We start from the raw sequence: 23,063 nt of genomic DNA, 5'->3' as shown, positions 1-23,063 counted from the left end.
AATTTAAGCCTTTCAGAAGGCTCCCTTCATATTAATCAAAAAAATAGATTTTGACAAAAAGTATTTAAAAAGAAATCCACTTGCAAAATTTGTTTCATATGGCCATAACTGGTGGATCCTTTTCGGTCTTTTTTTGTTTTGTTTTGTTTTTAATGGACTAAATCTACATGGGTTTCCTGAGCTGCTCCCGTCGCCAACCCTGGTCTCCCGTTTCCAGTGGACAGCATGGTGATGAGGCAACACATGGAGCGGTGATGCTGCATACACGGCAAGGGTGACAGGCTGCTCTTAAGGCATTTTCTTGTGTCATCTGTTATGCTTCCCTATCTACTTCTATGTACATTTACAGCTAGAAAATGAGAAATATGATTTTTGAGACTAGAAGCCTTCTGCCAAAACCTGGTAACCTGTTTATAAACTTTATTCTAACAACGGATTAATAAGCAAGCAGCAGGGAGGGCAAGAGCGAGGCTGCAGAAATGGAGTATTGCCTTGAGAGTGCTGGGACTCAGGCCACAAAGTCTCTTGCAGCAGGAGGAGATTTTTGCCTGGGTACCTCCTATTCACATGGGAATTGAGCTACAGCAGTGAGTAGGAAAACAGTCACGGGAATCCCTGATCAGACTCCATCTCTTCTCCCCGATCTTCTACCCAGTGCTCTTGCAAAGAAATCTATGTTTTTAAATGCTTGGTTTTAATTTGCTAGTGCCTAAAGTCACAGAAATGTCTTAAGGTCTTAACAAACAAACAAAGCTTAATTTACTACTTTTTCAGGCTTTTTGGGAGTAGCTGCTTTCTTTTTTTTTCCTGCAGAAGCATATGCTGCCAGATTTAGTACATCAAGTGTAATGCAAATGGCTTAAAAGACCTGACTGGAGTTACAAAATATTTCTGCTAGGCGTGCTATATGATACCTGCGACTTTGGCGTTCCGAAATCTGCAGTCACCAACTACTATCTGCAGACTGTGGACAGGAATCCAGCCTTCTTTTCTTCTGTTTAGGTTTTTCACCAACCTTTGAATGACAACAGTATTAGCAAGAGAAACAAACCAACCCAGAAGCAGTCTGATACGGGCACACTCCACACAACTGCTGGTGCAACCAACTATTTGTTCAAACCAAGGAAGCATTTTAACAGGAGCTGAGCATGCATTTAAAATATTATTCCCACCTAAATTTAGGAAACCCAAATTGGGAGCACAGTTGCCTTGGGCCCCTCTCTAGTCAGTGGAGAGGAACAGGATTCTCCAGAGCACAAGCTATCCTGCCCAAGATCTGCATTGCTCTCCAGAGGTGCCAGTTTCCCTCCATTGACGACCGATGGAGCCAAGGGCAATTACTTTCCTCAGTCCTCTGCTATGAAGCTAGACTGGTAGGATGAATTCAGTCAGGGTACTACGACTAATTCAAGCCAAGATGTAAGCAGCTGGAAATACTCATGCTCATAAATTACATTTCTCCATCTCACTCATGCAGTGAAATCCCCTCTAACAGATAAGTTTGGTGTGGGAAATCTTTGCCTAGCACTGGCCGAAAACCCTGTGAGAGGTGGTGAGCATTCAGCAGTACTGAGATGTTTTACATCTTGCTTTTGCTAACAACAAACTGAATTTCTCTTGAAGTGCAAGGGCTGTAGATGCCAGCCAGGAATCCTCCATAGGGCATCTGCATCTGTGCTTTTACAGGCTAGTACCCGCACAAATCTGATTCAGGTTCCTGCTAATATCACCCTTTCCACATCCCGAACAAGGCACTAGTACTCTGCGCTCTGTCCTACTGAGACCCCGGGCTGGCTGCTGAAAGCTAGTCAGAAATCAACCTGGAAAGGAAAAACAGCCAGAAATCTCAGCCAAATTGCTGCAAAAATCAGAAGAGGGCACGCTGCCCTCCGAGACAACAAGACTAATGGTTCAACAGGCAGGAGGCTGGGTACGGTGATTTCCCAGGCAACGCTCCCAGCCATAAGGAGAGAACCAGCTGTGAAGTATTACCTTGTGAGCCACAGCTTTAAATACAACAGAAAGCTGGTCTGCAGCCGTTAACCAGTTAACACTCATGCAGCTGTCTGAGGGAGGAAAATGTCTCACAATTACTCAATATTGCTATCAATAAGCCCAGAGGAACAAAGCCAGCAGCTGAGCTGGGGTGGGCAAAGAGCTCTCACTTGAAGCATCATCTGAAGTGGGAAGAGCATGGCGAGCGGGGCTGTGAGATGTTGGTAAAACACAGCTCGCCCAGACACCCGCAGCAAGGGAAGTCCTGACATGTTTTCCCAGGCCAAGCGAGTCTGTATGGCCTCTAGTCTTGGCAAAGGAATGAATTCTTCAGCTTTCTAGAATAGTCTAAAACTTAAGTGGAAGCTGCAACAAGTGTATCACCAGGCAAGCGAGCTTGCACGGGACTGCCTTGCAGGCTCTGAGAGATAAGGCAAAGTAATCCTGAAATACCTACCACTGTCCCTCACCATCTTCATGCAGAAGCTGAATTTCATCCCCGTTTTTCACCAGCAGGTCCTCTGATCCTCTCCTCTTGCAGTCTGCAAGGGCTTTGTATTTTCCTGGAGACTGTGGCAGTAAGAAAAAATTATCTTATTTAGCTACATTTCATATCACGCAGCTGTTATTTCTGACTGCTGCAGGGAACATGACAGAGCCCTATCAGCTACCTTAATTAAAATTATTTCAAGAAACTGTGGCCGAGGCATCTCCTCATCCTCCAAACTTGAGATGTGGAAAATTTGAGAGACATGGACAAGATACATCCATTATCCAGTGAAGCAAAACAAAGCAAGATGACCAATGAACGGCAGCACCCCAAGCTTTGGGTCCATTGCATCTCTGTACTAACCAGCTGGTTCCCGTCCTCCTCTTCGGTGTCCGAGCAGTTGGAGAGGTACTGGTTACCCGACCACTCCTCCAGCCCCTCGCAGATTTCCAGGGACTGTGACATTCCCGGCCAGCCTGCAAGACAGCGTGCAGCTCAGGCTGGGGGTACCCCAGCACCTGCAAACCATGCCCTGAAGGAAGGGGAAGGGTCCGTACTTCTGTGGGGCTTGTTCTGGGGGGATGGGAGCCCACTGTCCAGCATCACCGGGCTGGTGCGCTCTGAGTCGTTCTCTTCAGAGCTTATGGAGGCTCTCTGCTGCTTTCTGAAGGATTGAAAAAAAGAAATCAATCTCGGTTTTACTTTACGAATGAACATAAACTCCATGAGGGTCAGAAATTACAACGGTACTTTTAAATTTATGTTTCTATAAAAGTGAAGGACTTGGTGACTGCTTTTAATTTTGGGGGGGGAAAGGAAATAAAATTGCTACAATATCTCTTTCCCTGGATTTGAGCACCGTCTTTGATACTCACCTCCATTTGCAGAGGAGCTGCAGCTCAGGCTGTGCTGCCAGGCGATCTCTTGAGGGTCCCCTCACAGACCCTGTCCCCATACCACTGCCACCAAAGGACCAGCTGCAGCACATCCTTCCTGCCACCCACCCAGAGGTCCCAGACAGATATGGGGTGAGGGGAATAGCACAGAGCCAGGATACAGCCAGAGGGCACTGGGTGCCCCGTGACAGGAGGGTACCAGTGAGAGCCTCTGGTCCAGCTCCTAGGACTCACCCATCACTCAGCTGGGAAGAGAGCGGGAGCTGGTCCGTGCATGAGCCGGGCTGCTGCTTCTCCACTGCAGGGAGGTCAAACACCAGCTTAAAATCCATTTTTTTTATTAGTAACTATCACACTTGAAGCATTATTTTAAAAGTCAGACCTTTTGTACAACCCCAGTGATTTCTATTTAGAGAAAAACAGACCTAGGGACTCTCGCAAAGCACAGACTTAGTTATGATTAAGCTGGTATGTTAGCACAAATCCAATAGCGAGCATACCATTGAAGACTCTAATATGCTTAAAACTAAGCATCTACCATGTATCTTGTTGAATTAAGCCTATGATAACAAATATGAAATAATCCCCAACGTAAGGTCAAAAAAAAAAATTCTTCTGAAATTCATTTACACATAAGCACCTGGCCTTTACCGCTCTAAGTTATGTTATTTCCCTGTAATGTAAGACCTCAATCCAGTATTTTGCTACTAGGTTTCTTCTGAAAATCAATTCTCTGGTGAGAATTAGTGGATTTGAAGATTAGCAATGTGAAAATAGGAACGGTTCTGCTGCAGAGTGAATGCCACAGAGAAATTGGTCAAATGTACCTTTTATAAGCTCCTGCTGCTTGAACAAAATTTTTCTTATTTCATTCAACCACGCCATCTTCAGATCTACTGTTTGGGCCTGGAAGAAGAGCAAATCGTGAATTTGGAATTAAGATTCATCCATTATAATGTATGCATAAAATCTTACTTTTCTATGCTGTAATTATCTGAAATCTGCTTTTATCCAAAACCACCACTAAATTTTAAACCTTCATCTTTTAAAATTGATCATCCCCACTACATCCAGGCAAAATATACTGGAAATTGTGGAGCATCACCACAATGCAAGGAATGCAAGCAAAAGCACACGTGTACATGCATCTTATCTCTTTTACGAAATACCTAAAGGGCCAAATCTGCCTTCTGAATATATGTATACTTGGCTACACACATCTGCTTATGAATTTAGGTTGCTACTGTGTTGTAACATAGAGAAAAAAAACTAGGCAGAAGGCTAATTTAAAAAAAAAAGATTCGATCAACACTATTTTCACAGTGGGTTTTCCTATAAACATCCCATTAGGCAAACATTTCACCTCCACAAATTTCTATTCAAAATGCTACAAAAGGAAAACAAAATCAGGAAGAAATCAGGTCGATCACGCTACTAATTTGTAGAAGAGTCAAAAGACTACTGGAAACAGCACCACAGAGGTTAAACCTTTGCTCTGGGAGCCGTTCTGACATCTAATTGTGCACATGTGGCCCGTGTCCATTAAAGCATGTGGCCCATTTCCCAGCTCAATTCACATAAGCTATTAAGCACAAACTAGTGGTCTATCTGAGATTTCATCTGGAATAAAAGGTTTTATTTCGAAGGAGCAATTCTGTCTCCACTTTGAGATAACTTTTACAGTTCTGGACTGGACACCAAGGACCAGCCACTGGGACAGCTCTGTGAATGCTGACATGGGCAAAGAGGAAGCAGAAATGCAAGTTAAATGTCTGATCATCCTGTAAAGATCAATGGGACACATTTCCTTAACACTGTTATGCGGATGTACATATATCCAGATTTTTGAAGCTACAAACCTGCACGACATAGACCTCTTCTCGCCCACTATACCAGATTTCAAATTTCCGATGATCTCCTTTCACATTCTCAGTTATTCCGACTGCATTCATCTGCAAATCCAAAAGAACCAAAAAATTAAACATACTACGAACCTTTCCCTCTTCCTTAAGAATCCAGACATTTTGTAGCATGCTACACAAACCTATTTTCACCCAGTTTAACATATTTCATCAATTTTAATTTCAGTAGCAACTGGAAGTCATTATCTGACTCCATTCCCCGACAGCCAGCTTGCTGTATTTGTAAAAGCTTTCTGAAACCAATCAACGGACCTTAGCGGACTTTTCATTAGGGAATCAATGGAACTAACTGAAAAGTCATCTCATACCTCTTTCAGTATGAAATTTCTCAGATGAGGCTTATGAAGCTTTATAAATACATGACGTGTTATTTTTCTACATACATTATTTCTGCCATATTATTCTTTATTTACTTGCTGTGTTTCATTCTTTCAGTGATCTTTAAAACCCATCTGTGAAGCCCTTAGCTCCTTTAGGAATTTCAGTTCAAAATCTTTTGGCCCCTGACCATCCGTGTAGTTGCAACATCGTCCCAAAGTTTCCAAAAGAAGGGTTAACTTTTGGATATACAGCCTGAGCTGCCAGAAAGCTGGCTTTCAGGGAGCACGCAGACTTTGGGCTGGACGTGGCTGAATGCTGCCGTACCTAGGTACTCGTCATCACAGACCACTCTTGATAAGTTGGGTGGGAACGCCAGAGGCGCAAATAATTCAGCACCTGCACAACGTGACCCAACTGAATCAGTAGCTCAAACTACAATTAGAGACCAAGAAACTCTTCAGCAACAGGAGGCCTCTGACCCACCTGCTGAACATGCCATAAAGCTGAAAAATGCTTTAATACCTGGTATCGCACAAACCATCTTCTCACTTACGGCACAGTTTGCTAGCAATTTATTCCTCATTAATGGATGGTCAAAAATAGCTGAAGCATCCCACTTACACATTTTGAAACGGATCTAATAATAATGGTATCACCTATCATAAATTATTGACGTAGACGGCACTAGATAGATCAGTATAAATACAAATAAGGCCTTAGAAAGAACATCGCTTTATCATTGCTGTTATTTGTTAATAGGTGCATTCTCAGAGCTTTTGGTCTGAAAGACTATGAGGATTTACAGATTAGGTCACCTGGGCAAACTTTCTGTTACTAGTTACTTTTTCAAATGTTGGTGCCTACCTTCAGTGACCACGAACAGCCTCAGGAAATAGGAAGCAAGTTGCTAATTAGCTTTCCTCATTTCTTCACTGGTATAAAAGCAGAGCTCTTCTGAATGTTAGAGAAAGCACTTGCCTCCGGATGCAAAAGGCCCATCACTGAACAGCAGTCAGTGTTTCCCAGTCTCTCTTTGCCTCACACCCCTCTCTCAAGCCGGTCTTGTATAGTTACGTTTGACAAAAGTGTAGAGATCTGCACTGAATAGGACTGAACTTGCAAGAAGGTGATCAAAGCCAGCGACCGTTTGCGCATTCGCAGTTTGACACACATCCATCGGTATTTAAAAATGTATAGGTTAAAATCTGCAGCATAGTCCTGAACACTCTGAAAAATTTTATCCTGTGCAGTACAGTGCCATGATGCCTTGGAAAGCTGGATCAGGCTCTGTTCTGGTTTCATGAAGATTTAAAAAACTTTAAACTTAAAAAAAAAAATTTATGAAAGATGTTGAAAAGGCAGCACAGAGAGCACCTCATCCAGTTGCTGCGGCTTCCAGTTCTGTGCATCTTGGTTAGCACGGCAATTTATACAGAGGCTCCTGCAAAACTGCCCAGGAATTAAGATATTAGAAATTTTAGGTGATCTACTAGGAGGATGCAAAGGAAACTGCCAGGAACAGACATATTTAAGGTCTGTTCATTCATATTAGTGGATTTTGAAATTCTATGTCCTGCCCCTGGCCAGGATTTACTGTACCCCAGCTGGTGGCTCACTGCAATGCAGACCGAGGTGGGTTAGTGTAAAGCTCTGGGATGGCATTTGCCTGCATCAGCTTCCACGGTGGTGAGAGGCAGACTGACTTACCTGGCATTGCAGTGAGTAGTGAACCTGCATCCTCTAAGGTACTGAACCTCAGCTGAAGAGGTATTTACCACTGGATATTTTACATAGTATGTAAGATATAGTTTACATAGTATGTAAAACATAATCCTGAGGGGTTCTTTTGTTTCTTTTACAGATGTCCAGTTACACAGCTTCTACCCAACAGCTTGCTGTAATTCTGAATCCCCAGAAAACATTCTTGCAAAGAAAAATAATTTCCTAATACTATAATGACTCAAACAAATGTCAAGCTCCAGAAACAAGATGCCAGCCTCAGGATGGCAGTTCTGAAAACATATGTGTGCAGATGTGACCCTGCAGCATCTGTGGATTCTCAAACCCTAACCTCTCAGCGTGGAAACATGAACAACTGGAAAATGACCCCTCTCGAGGCAAAAAATAAAAAAAAACCCTGGCTGCACTGCTTGGACTCCCGAACACGAGATTTTCTCCTCCGAGCAGGCTCTTCCCGTGCCACCTCTTCAGTTCTTTCAAAAGCATGTATGGTAAAACAAGTTCTACAGGGAAAACAAGCTCTCCAGAAAGAAAATTATGCTGCTTGGGAAAAACATTTAAGTACCTAGACATATGGCCTGGGATTTGGTTTTATTACACAATTTGTAATATGCACCGGAGCTGAACAGACTTACCTATTTTTACATGGCTTTCTGAATACTCGTGGCATTTCTCTCTCTAGACCCCTCTGAGATCAGGGGCCTGCAGTACCTGGGCCTGAAGGCTCTGCCTCCAAGTGCCCCCTTTTTCCATTCTAAGACATACCCATATTGGGTTTTTATTTATCAAGAAAAACAAGGCAGAGTACCGAGACAAAATGCTGATGTTAGAAGCGCTCATCACACGCAGTATGCCAGAAGGTCTCTTTTAGAGGAGCAGTTTGGGATTTTTATTGATAATAGGTGACATTTATAGGCTTGGGACAGTTGTTTATGTCCCTCATACTTTGCCACAGGCTACTCTTTTCATCTGATAATTGTACTTTTAGCTGCAGTTAGAGCCTGCCAAAGAAGAAAGGCAATGAGAGAGGAAGAAGAGTTATCTTTGCATCTTTCTTGCTGGGAAACAGGGCTCAGGAGCAGCCAGGCTCCTCCAGGCTGTGCACCAGCCAGACCCCAGCCCAAGGGATCTCCCCGGAGACCAGGGGCGTGAGGAGCCCCCTTGCTTTCCCAGGTGGGCTGGGCAAGATGCAAAGGGCTTCCCCAGTTTCATGCCCTCACTGCTGCTCCTGGAGAGTGGACACTAGGGGAGGGGGGAAGGCATGTTCTCATCCCTGGGACTTGCCCACAGCACCGTTTCCCTGGCAGATGCCATCACATATGTGATTCTGAGTCCAGGGGCTCTCCCAGCTGCTGCTTCAGCTATGGGGGTCCTCACAGCTTATCACAACCAACAGCCTTTCATGGGGACCACACTTCCGTATGGGGCATTACAACCCTTAATAGCAGAAAACCACCCACTACGTTAGAAGAAAAATGCTCTCTAGGTCTGCAGAGTTATTGGATTACAATATACATGGCAAAAACCCCAACTAAAAAGTCCTTACTTTCAAAAAATGCTTAAAACTGTAAGATGAGGTTTTGTCATATCCGTCACCATGCTCCTCTCGTTTCTTGCAGAAGACCAAGGCTTTCTCGTACAGGAACAGATGCCTCTGCATTGGCTTGAACCTGGCAAGATCCTTCATTTTTGTTGGACCTTTTCGGTGTCCTGTCCAAACACTGAAAGACCCTTGCATCAATACTTTCCCCAGTTCGCTCAGGTCACCCTGGTGAGAGTATGACAAATAAAAAACAAAGAAAGAAAAAGGCATCAACTAAAATGTAAGAGGACTGTCCAAACAATGACGGGCAATGGGGCCAGCCTTGTTCCAAGGCAGGTCACTCTAAGAATAGGTCTTCCTGGAAGGATCAGATATCTTTTGGGAGTGATGGCATGGTGCCAGGAGGCAAGCAGAGGTCTCGGATGCACGGCTGCAGCTAGTCTATGTGAAGGGATACAAGTCAGGATAGGAAAACTCTCCAGCTCCTACAGAAGTCCAGGTCAAGAGCTCTGGCTGCTTCAGTGGGAGAGGGCAGATGAGATTCGAGCTTAAACCAAGTTCTTGGAGGATGGACTTCTCAAGGAGGTGAGGACAGGCACCAGCAGCTTAAAAAGCCAACCCCTGCACCCCTCCCTGAAGCCCTAGGAAAGACAACCAATTCAATGGGCAAGGGTCAAAATCAGCCTCTGGGAGTATGTAGTTAAGTGTTGAATGAGAGAACTAAGGTGCATGCTGGAAAAATACTCTCGAAAGCCACAAGGTGGCAAGTGTGGGCACTACGTGACTCTGCCTGTCCTTTGGAGGTGGATATTTTACAAAATCCTGAAATCAGATGGAAGACTGTCATCTGCAAGACCTTCCTGATTCCATTCGCTTTGTAGCTGTTCTAGTATAGTTTTTGGCTCATACATTCTGGGACACTATCCATTCCCAGTGCATCACTTGGCCTTGTGCAAGGTGTCTCCTTACGCAAATCTACTCACATCATATCCTGTTATTGAAATCTGATGCATAGAGTCATTGACTGACTTTAGCAAATCCAACATTGCAACCAGAGCTTCTTGAAGTTCCTGAACTCCATCACAGCTCGTGCTGTACTTTAGCAACTCCTGAAAATAGAAATGGAAGAGCATGTGGTTGCACTTGAACAAAGCAGACTTTTCCATCCCACCCAAAGTTTCCAGTGCCCAAGAGCAACGTACACTGCCTTTCTTTTTTCATGTCACCAGAAAAAAGACCCACTCTAAAGTACAGTCAGTATGAGGTGTGGAACAGATCACTGAAGCATGGCCCGTTTTCTTAGGTGTTTCCTTAGGTGTCAAGTTAGAGAGCGGCACCACGCCCGTCTGAGTTCTTTGTGTTGTGTTTTCCTGCTTGGTAAGAAATGGAAAATAGGCTCGGGTTTTCCATCAGCTGCCAATATGTCATATATGCCTTCAAATGAGGTTGCAGCAGATTATATTCTTCAGACTGCCAGACACAAGGACAGATTTTATAAAACCCAGAGCCTTCAAGTCAATAAGGAGAAGACAGAGTTGGGAACTATACCACTGATATAAAATGACTTTCACTTCAAACCTCCTCTGCCCACTTACAGCTTCTTGTGCAATTCATCCCTCATTCAAGAAGCTGGAAGGTGGGGTTCAGAGGCCACCACCCTGCTGTTGTTCACACACTGTAAAGTGGGAATAACAGCACTGCCCTGCCTCAGACAGAGGACACAAGAATAAATGCATTAAAGTTTACAGGCACTATAACAACCTGAGGAGAAGATGAAATGCATCAATCTAATATATTTCATTTATCTTACTCTTATGATCATCTCTGGTTCAGTTTTCTTAGAAGTGCTTCTGTCATTTTGCATCTCTGAACAGACTTAGTCTTTCTCCCCATAAAATTGGCTTGTTAAAAGCACTTGTTCCTTTTTCAGGTATGTGAATTCTCATCCTCACTGAAAATCACTACAGAGGGCCAAGATAAGCAATATGTAATCTGAGGCTTGGTGCTGATTTACAGGTAACCTTTCATTGAAAAATAAAACAAACCGGAAAACATATCTATCTCCAGATGTCCCTCCAAAGCAGAACAGGAAATACCTTCAGAAGTAACTGGTATTTTGTCAGGCGCTGCACTGGTTTCAGCAAATAGGAATCCAGCCCGAGTTTGTGCTCTAATTTTCTTTGGCATTCCTGGAACAAAGAATTAAGATTAAGTAAGTTCTGCACCAACTATAAGTAGTTATTCCAACAGCATGACTTGTATGGTTTGATGAATTCGAAGATTTCATGTAAAAATGTCTAATGGTGCCTATAACTAAAGAATTTTTATAAAAACACGTAAAATAGTATAATGAATAGATGTGCCTTAAACTCCTTGTGTACAAGAAACTCCAACTGCTATTTTTGTGAAGCTTCCACGCAACGGTAAACAGAATATACTGCTAAATCAGTGGCGTGCCGAGGAGGGTGTCTGAGTGTCCCAGGATGATGCCTGCCATGGTAGGAACAAACAGCTCACCTGGAAGAAGCTGCTTTCGGAGCACTGCCTCCACAGGGACTCCGACCGGGGCTTGTTCTGGCAGTATTTCTCATACATCTGGAAATCCTCTCGCTGTCAGGGAAGCCGAAAAGCAAGTCACATGCATGCATGCAAACCTGCTGGGCAGCTAAATAAGGTGAACACCCAAACTGTATATTTCCTTTTATCTCTGCTGCTAGCCGTAATATCTAAAAGTCACAGAGTCTGGGTAAAAAAAACACTGCTGGGAATCACAGCAGACCATGATGTAGTCACGACTGCTGCTCTCCCCCACCTGCTGCTGGCCACGCGCCTACGCTCCCTGGCTTGCTGTTCGTATTGCGTTTCAGAAGCATCTTAGTCAACTGACATAACTGAGATGTTGCAGAGTGCGACGAATCAGGAGAAACATTGGCCTTCAAATCTGCTTTATATGTGAAAATGAGTCACCCACCCTGTCTAGGAAACAAAATCCCACTCTCTCGGGTGCTCCCAGGCAGCTTTCCAGACTGTGCAGGAAAATTCTGCAAGAGATGGGAGCAGAGACAAAATGCAGTGGTGAGCAAGGTACGGCTTCGGTATTTAATGATTATAGGAAATCCATCTGATAAAACAGGGGAATAGCGGCAGCATCATACTTGTTGTGGAAGTCATATATCTCAGGCATGTTTCCGAAGAGGACATCCTTCCTGTTCCTCAGCACAGGAGGCATGAGGATGAGCATGGCGGGGTTATCCATCTCAGCTCTGTAGCCCTGGGGGATGCAAAAGCGGCTCATCACTCAGATGCTAAGGCCTTGGCTTGGCATCTCCTCAAAAGCAGATGAAAAAGGGATGTGAACAGACTTTCAATGCAATCCACTTCGGTTCAAAGTGCAACCTCCCTTTTATTCTCGTCCCTAAACTCCTGTCTTTCAGCCCCTGGGCATACGGGGCTGTGGTACAGCAGGGGATGGCCTGGGACAGCTCCTGTGGGCTGGCCAGCACTGTGGAGATACTCTCTACTCACTAAAAGAAAATTGCAGCCACTCTCTCCTTGCTATGGCCTGACTGTGGGGGAGGTCCTGCAGGGATACTTGTGTGGGTCGAACACAGCTGCTGTTATGACTGTGGGATACAGGAGTGACAGTGTGTTTGTACAGGGTTACGCACAACCTCACAAGAACCGGTGCACAAGGTGACTTGTCACAAAGCAGAGACAGCTTGAGATCAAATACCAAAAGTAATGGGCTTTTTGCTCTTGTACAAGATCCGCTGAACACTAGGGTCTCACTCTCCTCAATGCCTCAGGATTTCTGTCCTCTGTGGCTCCACCTGCCTCTTGAAATCACAGCCTCCCAAACCAGGGAGGAGCTGGAGGGGATACCACTGCACTGCAAATCGGTGGGTGGAACTAGGAAATAATGCAAAGCTCCCCTCGGTAACATCACATCGCTGCACCAACAGAAAGCCATTCACCAGATATGGTAAACATCCTAACTGTAGGGTAGGGAGAAAGCACGGCCAGAGCTCAGGACTGTGGCTGCAAAGAATCATAGAATCATTAAGGTTGGAAAAGACCTCTAGGATCATCAAGTCCAACCATCAACCCAACACCCCCAGGCCTCCTAAACCGTGCCCTGAAGTGCCACGGCTACACGTCTTTTAAATACCTCCAGGGATGGTGACTCCCCCACATCCCTGTGCAGCCTGTGCCAGTGCCTGACCACTCTCTGTGAAGACATTTTTCCTAATATCCAATCTGAACCTCCCCTGATGCAGCTTGAGGCTGTTTCCTCTCATCCCATCAGTTGTTACTTGGGAGAAGAGACCAATCCCCACCTCACTACAACCTCCTTGCAGGTAGTTGCAGAGCGCGAGAAGGGCTCCCCTCAGCCCCCTCTTCTCCAGGCTAAACCCCCCCAGCCCCCTCAGCCGCTCCCCAGCACACTTGTGCTCCAGACCCTGCCCCAGCCCCGCTGCCCTTCTCTGGACACGCTCCAGCCCCTCCAGGGCCTTCTTGTCCCGAGGGACCCAAACCTGAGCCCAGCATTCGAGGTGGGGCCTCCCCAGGGCCGAGCACAGGGGCCCCATCCCTGCCCGGCCCCTGCTGGCCACACCAGTGCTGACACAAGCCCGGGGGCTGGTGGCCTCCTTGGCCACCTGGGCACTGCTGGCTCATGCCCAGCCGGCTGTCAGCCAGCACCCCCAGGGCCTTCTCTGCCAGGCAAGAAGACATCAAGAAGGCCATTAGCCACAGCTCAAGCTGGCCACGCTAGTCACCAAGTGTTGCACAGAACTGAGGTCCTTCTTAACACGAGTAGCAAAAACGTTTGCCAAAACGTATTCAGTATGTACAGCATATCTTCTTTGGCTTTCCAAATTAATCTCTCACACTCACTGTGGTTAGAATCAGTATTCCTTGTACTAAGCAGGCACTTTGTAGTTGATTAAGGATTCAGTAGAAGATAAGTATCTGGAAAATTAGTCATTTATATTTAACCACTGCAAGCAGGCTTCCCTCTTCAAAGGAAATACTATCTTCAGAAAACTTAAGCCTATCTGTCCATTTTTCTCTATCTAGACTTGATATGCACAGTAATAAATCTGCATACTTGCCAACCACTTTATCATATAGAGTGTGGTTTAACAAAAAAACCAATCAGTGCAGGGCAATTACGTGTAACTACCTGCAGTCCAATAGATTGATATCCTGCTTGTTCCTGGGTGAGCAAAATGTAAGGCAGGAGAGATATTTAACAGCCAGCTTGTTTTGGCTGTCAGCAAGAGTTATTTGGGAATAAAGTAGAAGTGTCTAAAATGGCAGTATGAGAAATTATAATCTGTTTTCTAAAGATATGTGCTTTATACCTTCACGAACTTCACAGTATTGAGACAGAATCCTCACAAGGATAAAACACAAGCTTCTTTCTTTTGTTTCCAAAAGGTAAATTAGGGAACAGTTAAAAACAACAGCTTTTTGTACATTTTTCCAGGAACTGACAAAACTAATTACCAGTGCTTTTGTGTACAAACAGAAGGCTTCTCCCCTATTCTAAAGGCAAAGCTCATCCTGACACCAACTATACCTGCAGATGCCTCCGACAAAGAAAAGCTAAGGAGAAAACTTGAAAATTTATGACTAGCTTAGGATCTGACAGTTTGGTAAAACCTGTCCATGCCCCCTCACATTTTTGCTTAGTTTGACAGAGTGGCAGGTGCCTTTTGGTAACAGTCACTGGGGAACAGTAATGAGGAATCTGAAGAAGTCACTCACCGTCAAAACGGTGAAGAGTTCCTCTACGTACACTCTCTCAGTTTCTATAAGCTCATTTATGACATGGCTAAAATAAAGAAATAGAAGGATGTTATTTTTATGTCTGTAAAAAAAAAAACACAGGCAGTCAGTGCAGTTCAGCTAGCTCAAAACACAGGGTGATCTCATTAACCACCAACATAGTGATGACAAAACAGGTAAAAGCACAAAACATGACACCCAGGTCAGGTTGAAGGAACACATGGATGGAGCAAGGATTGGCCAGAAATAAATGTCATTTTGAGTGATGTAAACAGGGTAAAAGCTTACCCTTTTAGTATATCTAAGTTGTCGTCACTGTCTGAAATAAAAGACTGCAAGGAATTCCGTTTTTCCTGATAGTCGTGCATTACTTCGATCTGGAAGAGAAATGGGATGCCCTGAGAAGAGTTGCAGGGAGGTCACTGCAGAGGTAGAACAAGCCCAGCCCCTGATGTCGGCACAAGAACTCTGGGGAAGGATGAAATACGCTTCCTTTTAAGAAGTCCTTCGTGACACAAAACTTAAAAAGGGCATAGTGTATAACAGGTAGCCAAGTAGCCTCAGAAATTACCGTGCTAACGTAAAATCTGAAACCACTGGTAATGTAATTCACAGTGCAGAGACCAGAGAACAGTTCCACAGGGGAAATTTCTGTGGATGGGAAGTTTTCCTAATAGACATCACTGTTATGCAAAGAACAAGTCCAGGGAACAACACACAGAAAATCAATATCTGTGACTTGGAAAAACAATCCAAGATCAATCTCAGGTGCTGGACTAATCCAACTAAACCATACGGAAATAAAAGGGGGTTTTGGGTTTTGTTTGGCTTTTTTAAGGAAAAAAAAAAAAAGAGCATCCTCAAATCCAAAGTCTAAGTACAATCAATTTTTAGAAGGGTTTCTGTTTTTCAGTATATAAAACTCATTCAGATTTCATTAATAATTTTTACCTTGCGAGAACTTAGAGTTTTTCTTGATGTTTTCTTCCCAGGAAGAGAGAGGTCAAATGAAAATTTCAAACTGGAATTAAAATCCACACCTTGGGTAGAAAAAAAATATAATTATGTAATGTACCTCTACAGTGAAGGAGATTGTTCAGACGGAAGCTAATAAATCATAAAGAAAAATGGGATATATTTTAAGAATGAATAATTAGTTAGCTAATACTAAAAGCAAACTGACAAAATAAAAGATATCTGAAGCAACAATACTAATACCAAATAACACAAGTCACATGGATGGTCATAAAGGCCATAAAGTAAAAAGTAATCAGAAAAAACCAAAATGTCCATTAAGTGAATACTGTAATCAAAACCTAACAGAGTCTGTGAAGCCTGTGCAAATGATAGAAAACAATAAAATCAAATAAACTACCAAAAGGAACATCACCTACTGGCATACTGGATTAAAGTCCTTTTATGAATGTAGGGCAAGGTGCTCAGCTGGTATAAACTGTTTCTCCACCTTGTAAGAATTTATTCGTATTGTCAGTAAATAATTACAAGTTGTTATACCTTGGTTTACAGAGGTAAATTGGAAGATGAACAATTAAAAAAATCAATCTCTCCAACAAGTTATGTGGCATCTTTCAAATACTTCTTATTCCTGAACAGTCAAGTATGGCAATTCTTCACCAGAAGGGTCTGTTCCCCCGACATGAATGGCAATAATGAATTTCTCCAGCATCGCGCCAGCTCCAGCCTCAGTGACAGCCCCACGGGCCAGGCTGCAGCCCCAGTGGCTGTGCCAAATTCTGAGATGGACTAAAAATAAACACGTTCTGATGTGCAATATTCACCTTATTTACAAACAGAAAAAAGGGCTATCAAAATAATAATAATAAAAAAAACCTGGACTAACAAACTATCTTTCCATTAGTGTGAAAAAAAGGTATCACAGCACACACGAATGCAACAGCAGCTGTGTCTAGATCAAAGGTTTGAACGGTGCTGACACCGAAGAGCTGCCTTTTGTAAAGCAGAAGATGTAGGCAGAAAAATGGATGCAGAGGAATGCAAACCCAGGTGGAGAGCAGGCGCCCCATCCTAAGACAGGGCTGCTATAAGACAAAGCTATTACATACTACCACACCAACAAGGCCTTAGACCTCCATGCATAAACGTGCCAAACGAGGAAGGAGAGATCTGGATGAGCAGATCAGAGGCGTGCATGGGGTGTCACCCATCACGGACAGGAAGACCCAAAAGAAGCGAGGACTTGCCAGTGGTCCTACTGGGAGACTCGCACTGGGAGGAAAGGAACACCGATAGGAGGTTGGACAGGAGACGGTCACCAGCTGCAGCTCCGTGTTCTGTTGCAAGAGTGACTTTACCCCAGCACTTGGGCTCTGCTGCAGCCCGCCGTACCATTCCTGCACATCTCACTACATTTTATGGCTCAGGACAGGATAAGTTTACTCTTTTTTTTTCCCCAAAAAAAGTGGTTTCAAAATTAGAACCATATTTATCAGACAGGCTTCAAATCCAGGGCAAAGATGAAAGAGGAAGCATCTGTCCTCAGACAGAAAAAGGAGGGAGGGAAAACAAAAGAAAGAAAGAAAAAGGGGACAAAAGCATTTGCTCAGAGGTGGTTTGGTTTCAATCCATGCCATAAAACCCATCCATCTCAAAGCACTCCCGGCGGAGCCCAGCATGCATCTTTGACACTGCACATCATGCCAGCAGGCCTGCAGCATTTTGATGTTTTGTGTCAAACAGAGGCCTTATTAAAAAGCTCTCTTGGCATGATCTATCCAAAGAGAAGCCTTTTGTCTTTCCCCGCTTGCTGGCTATGCTCATTCCAACACACTTGATCATCTCTTTCAGGATGAGGATTAATGGAGGGTACCTGTGCTTCGGAGGCGACTGAGGGCCTTTGCTAGAAAAACGTGCATCCGATAAAGGCATGAAATAAGTCCAGCTGATAGATGATGGTCTCACAACATCCCATGGAGGTGGCCACCCATTTACCCCTACTCTGGGTCAATAACTCCTTCTTAACAATTTCCTGTTTCTAGAAAGCTGAAAAGTGACGCTAGGTAAAATGGGCAATACTCTAAATAGACTCAGAGATTTCTTCCTGATTGAGGAAAGGGGTTCAGAGGCCAGTGTGGTCTAGCGAAGGTGGCATCAGCCTGGGGAAAAGGAAATTTGCGTCTTACTTGCTTCGCTGGCCTGCATTTTGAACAGCTTAGCTCCCCTCACTGCACCTAGCTTCATTCCTATCCCTGCCCCAGCTTGGTCTTTCACTTTAGTTACACCCTTAATTGGAGCCACTTGTACTGTTTGCATGACACCTGCTACAATTCACCATAACCAATATTCATTAATTCATAAAAAAAGTTTTGTGTTAAAACACAAATGTTTAATTGCTTTATACAGTCAGATCACTGAATTTAATATTCCCACATAACTTAGTATGCCCATGGTTTAAAATACATGGACATTACTTTGGAATACTTTTTAATTCTGATACATACAGGGCTGCCAAGAATGAAAGTTTTAACATTGTCATTTAAAGCTAACATTGTGCCACATCCCATTACCACAATCAAGGCAGAACATGCAGTGACCTCAGTTCAACCAGAATTTGTACATTTATGGGTATTAATTATTCCACAGTTGGGATTTAAGGAAGACATTCTCAAGGAATAAAGGGAGTTAAACATCCAGCTCATTTCTGTTCATGAGGTTTGAGCTCCTCATTTCTCCAAGCTCCTTTGCAAAATCAGTCTAACATTATGTCAGTTCCAGCTCAAGACAGTTATTGAGACTGCCACAGAGAATAGGTATGCTAATAAATTTATAAATCTTGCCCTTTTTCTCTGTAGCACTAATTCACCATTTTTCAGCCCAGTAGGATGCTAGTAAAGCAGAACTGGAAGTATGTGCTGTTTATAGCTTTCTTTTTTCACTGAGTAGGAAGTGAAAAGTGAAAATAAATACCAAGCAAACAGCACCGTTGTTCACACAGGTATGGGAAGCTAGACACGAATACTGGAAAGATAATAAATCACCTCATATACATTTAGCATTATACAACATTTCTGTATCAGCCAGCAAGGTCTAGCTGGTTTCTCAAAACCTCCTTAGCCTTACTCTTCCTGCCTCAAAGCAGTATTATCATCTGAAAATACCATAAACTTTAAATATTTTACCATGTTTAGGAGAGAATAATGGTGATTTTGATCTTGGTGGATTTTCTGGCCGAGGGGCTACTAATTGGACGGGCCGCACATGTTTATCCAACAGCTTCTTGAAGCAAGACTGCCGATTCTCAAACATGCTTCGAACATTTTCAAGCTTGACCTGCACTGTCTGTATCTGGCACTGTAGAGAGTGAAAAAGACTCCCGTGATCAAAGAACTACCATTATTTTGCACTCCGACCCAAAAGAGAGGACTATAAAGCTGACCACACTGCAACGCAGCCCGATCTTGCTTTTCACTCATGTGAAAAGGAACTGGAGGGGTTGTTTACCTTCAACTCAGATGTTAAGACTGACTCAAAATCGTAGTGTAGGGCTTGGGGATCATAGTTTAAGTAGGCTGAAGAGCTTTCAAGAAATCTTTCTATGTCCTGGAGAGCCTTCTGAGCGCCTTCTTTAGACTGGCACTTATCCATCTGCTGGTTGGCAAGCAGGTACGCACCTTCATCACAGCACTGCAGAGCCTAGGGCAAGCACAGGGATTGAGACCGTCAGCGGCACCCCTGCTAAATCAAGGTTCCCATGAGGAATATCATCTACCAGATCCGTATTTTCAACATGGAGATAATTAGTACTCCTGAAAAGCTCAGCAGCTATCATGTTTTGATTAGAAAGTAGAAAGGCCACATTTTTTCTGGAGGGTGGCTGCAGTCCTTAACATACCCAGCTGAGATGTGCTCCCACTTGTACCTCGATAAAACCAGTGGGATAACTGACACAAAAGCACTGTTAAGTGCATAGCTGAACCAAATGATAAGCAGATCTTTATTTCTCCAACTCAGAAAGCTGAAGGGGGCACTGCAGAGTTTACAATGAGACAGGCAGGTTTCTTGAGATAAACGCCTGGCTCAGTGCAGACCTGAACTGCGAGAAATGATCAAAGTAATTGCATTCCTGTTTTTTTAAAAAATTAAGGATTTTAAATTTCAGTTTAAAGTCATACATTTAACATACACAGGTAATAGCTGAACACCAGGCTGGTGTTCCGCTGGCACTCAACACTGGGGTATGCAGGCATGAGAAGATGCTGCAGCCAAGAACAACAGAGGCCCTCCAGTGCTGTGAATGGGAGGGGAGATGGTGGAGAGCAGACCACGGAGTGCTCCAGCAGAGCCCACGGGCTAGACCACCAGCACCAACCAGGAGTGCAAGGACCCCAGGAGAGGACACTGCCCTGCAGCCGAGAGGCCACCGAGGAGTTGTCTGTCCCCACAGATTAATGCAATATTGAAGTGGAACATACAGAGAAAAAAAAAATCCAGGTTCCCTAGTCCCCCAAAACAGTGAAATGGGACGGGGTCAAACTTTGCTGCTTCTCTTAATAGCCTCAAGCATATTACAGTCATATGCCTTCTGGCCTAATTAGCATGAATTTCCCTAAATGAATTTTTGATACTGATTAAGATATCAAAGAGTGTTGGAACCACATGACTCCACTTCCATGCTAGCACACAGCAGCTGTGCCTATCTACCAATCTGTCACCTTATTTTGCAGTCAGCTATGTTCATTCTTAATAAATCGCTAACAAAAACAGGCTGGGGTTTATCTGAAAGCATTTTACCTCTATTGCACTGGGTATGAAAACCTCAGAAGTCAATAAATACATGGATGCACCATGAAAGCACGAGCAACAGCAGCAGCTGAGCTTTGGTGTTCTGCATTGTCCCCCAGGGATGCACACCTCTTTCTGCTGACTATTCACAGCACTAGCAGATATCTGTTTGCTAACTTGACCAGCTAAGTGAGGGGTGAAGCACTCCTCCAGCCTCTGGGGAGCCTTCCTACCATGAACCATTGAAGCAAAGCTGCAAATTCCAGATGCCTCCAGCTAAGCAGAGAGGCTAACCCCATGGAGAAGCTAACTAACTACTTCTCAGGGCACTGTGTCTCTGAACTGTACCTGCTGAAGGCGTGTATGAAGATCCAAGGTCTTCTGCAGCCGCATCTGCTTCCTTTTGATCTCATCAGACAAGACATCAGAATGGTGCCGCAGCTCGTTGCATTGCTGGCAAATTAAGTTGAGTGCGTAGTGATGATTTGCTGCTAGCTGGTGTCCATGTAGTATCACCACCTGAGCCTTCCCTATCAGATCCTTCAGTGAAAGGAAGAGAAGGGATCGCACACTTACTGAAATAATGCCAAAATATCTACACATCACAACATGTGCTTTCTCCTGTTACAAGATTTCAGGTGCACATGGAGATGACTGCCATTAGGAGTAGTCAGAATGGGTGGCTTAAGCAGGATAAAATGGGACCCAGCATCGGGGGGGGAAAAAAAAAAAACCTTTTGCTATCCAAAAGGAGGATGAAGAAGAAAACAGTGTTTCACCAAACTAGCAACACTGTGGGTGGCTGCTGGCAATGTGTTGCTGCCGTCTCCAGGAACTGCACTCCAAAAAAAACGCAGCTGGTGTCCAGTTTAGGCACACTGTGCTCATAAGCACGAAAGGGAATTTGAGCTGTTAAGGTTTATAGGTGAAAATAAACCAGGGTCTTTGCTGCAAAGCTTGATGCAAAGAGCACGCTATCTCATCTGCACATCTTGGTCAGTGTAATGGTTATGTCTCCTCCAGGGTCCGCTGTCTGTTGGGACTGCTTCCCTGTTGCACCCTGTCTGCCTGGCCTTTTGTGCCTCCTCCCTCTCTCCACAAACACTTCTTCCAAGTGACCAAAAAGCCTTAGACCTTTCCCCTAGGACTCTTATTTTCAAAGAAGCCTCTAGGGGTTGCGTCCAGATCCCTCAGGATTTCTCCACTGACACTGGCCCACTTGCCAAGCACATCCCTTTACAGAAGTCACATCCTTAGCTGGGCTCCTGTGAATCATCTCTGTCATCTCTCTTCCCTCTTCTTTCCCCTACACCTCTTAGTCTTCATCCATATGTTATGTTCAAATCACAGACACGTCAAGATAGCAACTTTTTTGCCCATCAATGTGCCTGGTAACAAGTCTCTGCCTATTAGCACTGCTAAAGCACTTAACATATAAATAATTCTTCTTCCAGCTCATTAGCTCCCACGCCTCCCCTATGTTCAGACATTTATCTGTTCTGGATTTTCATGGTGTCTCAGCAATTTATTTTAACTACGATAATTAAATACCCTGTTCCTGGCTTTCAGAGTGATCACAGCATTGCTGCGCAGAGCAAAGACATGAAATCAATCCTTTTGTGCGGCCACTTACCAACGAATTACAGCAGAACCAAGTAGTTTCAGAAAACACCTCCTACCACAAATACAGAATGCGTCTCTTGTGTTTCACTAGTGCCTCTTTTTGTGAAAGATTATCTTACCTGAGCCATACCATCAAAGTGACCCAAGTCCTTGAGCCTTTGTTTTACTTGGGGGGCACTGTCGCCAGTGTCTGGCAGCTCCGCTTGCTGACCCATTAAAAATTCAATGGCATTCTTGACCTAGACACAAAGAAGAAGACTGCTGCGAAAGGATACAAAGCACAGGCAGAAAATCATTCTCAGACCAAAATTAATCGCACTTTAGCTAAGACTGCTAAATCCAATAATAAAACTAGTGTCCAAGAACTAATTTCTAAATTCAAAGATGCTTCTATCGCAAAATGTATGCAACTGCAGGGCAGTGATACCTAAATTAGCTCTGCATGAGAAGGCACAGTGGTCTCCCCAAGCTAGCTAGACCAGCCAGAATCAAGGAACAGCAGCGTAAATTAAACACTCTCAAAATAAAAAGCATAAAAACTTCTCTCCTCTCCCCTTCTTTTTGTCTCCAACTCTTCTTTTTGCCAACAGAAGTGCACCTGATCATACCTCTTGAAAACTTTGCTCAAACTTCCACAGTTGTAAATATTGTTCCATTTTTAACTGATGTTTGTCCCAGAAGCCATCAAAAGCAGTCTCCATCTCATGCAGCTGACCAAGTAACCTTGAGCACAGAAAAAGGACAGGATTGGAACAGTTTGCAAATAGAGGACAAGCAGAGATGGACAAGCCCTAGAGATCACCTTTTCAGGTCTTCTGGACCCAAGCTCTCAGGATAACTCAACAGACATGTATATATGACTTACTAAGATCTCGGAGAGAATTTCAATGAAATCATCACTGCAGAGAACAGCACCTGTGTGAAGCAGTTGTCGCTATCTCCGTTTATCTGAATAATGCCTGGGAACCTGGCATGGGAGA

At 44.0% G+C, this 23,063-nt stretch overlaps 1 protein-coding gene across 2 annotated transcripts in view; it reads right to left on the bottom strand.

The window, feature by feature from the left end:
• Positions 1 to 23,063, bottom strand: part of MCF2 (MCF.2 cell line derived transforming sequence) — a 60,965-nt gene that overhangs the window by 5,687 nt on the left and 32,215 nt on the right. For both annotated transcript variants that reach the window (XM_075106736.1, XM_075106737.1), the window contains 21 exons: positions 22,692 to 22,806; positions 22,203 to 22,322; positions 20,809 to 21,000; positions 19,180 to 19,371; positions 18,858 to 19,029; positions 15,652 to 15,740; positions 14,989 to 15,077; positions 14,680 to 14,746; positions 12,063 to 12,178; positions 11,879 to 11,948; positions 11,425 to 11,517; positions 11,004 to 11,096; positions 9,891 to 10,016; positions 8,911 to 9,132; positions 5,241 to 5,333; positions 4,209 to 4,287; positions 3,616 to 3,679; positions 3,043 to 3,149; positions 2,849 to 2,961; positions 2,453 to 2,565; positions 915 to 1,015 (listed from right to left, as the gene is read on the bottom strand). In XM_075106736.1, the coding sequence (XP_074962837.1) occupies positions 915 to 1,015; positions 2,453 to 2,565; positions 2,849 to 2,961; positions 3,043 to 3,149; positions 3,616 to 3,679; positions 4,209 to 4,287; positions 5,241 to 5,333; positions 8,911 to 9,132; positions 9,891 to 10,016; positions 11,004 to 11,096; positions 11,425 to 11,517; positions 11,879 to 11,948; positions 12,063 to 12,178; positions 14,680 to 14,746; positions 14,989 to 15,077; positions 15,652 to 15,740; positions 18,858 to 19,029; positions 19,180 to 19,371; positions 20,809 to 21,000; positions 22,203 to 22,322; positions 22,692 to 22,806 (2,426 nt within the window). The remainder of the gene's footprint in view (positions 1 to 914; positions 1,016 to 2,452; positions 2,566 to 2,848; positions 2,962 to 3,042; positions 3,150 to 3,615; positions 3,680 to 4,208; positions 4,288 to 5,240; positions 5,334 to 8,910; positions 9,133 to 9,890; positions 10,017 to 11,003; positions 11,097 to 11,424; positions 11,518 to 11,878; positions 11,949 to 12,062; positions 12,179 to 14,679; positions 14,747 to 14,988; positions 15,078 to 15,651; positions 15,741 to 18,857; positions 19,030 to 19,179; positions 19,372 to 20,808; positions 21,001 to 22,202; positions 22,323 to 22,691; positions 22,807 to 23,063) is intronic.

The sequence above is a fragment of the Phalacrocorax aristotelis genome, chromosome 11, assembly GCF_949628215.1.
Source record: "Phalacrocorax aristotelis chromosome 11, bGulAri2.1, whole genome shotgun sequence".
In the NCBI taxonomy this organism is placed as follows: Eukaryota; Metazoa; Chordata; class Aves; order Suliformes; family Phalacrocoracidae; genus Phalacrocorax; species Phalacrocorax aristotelis.
Note: the sequence above shows the minus strand (reverse complement) of the source record. Positions and strands in the feature narration are given on the sequence as shown.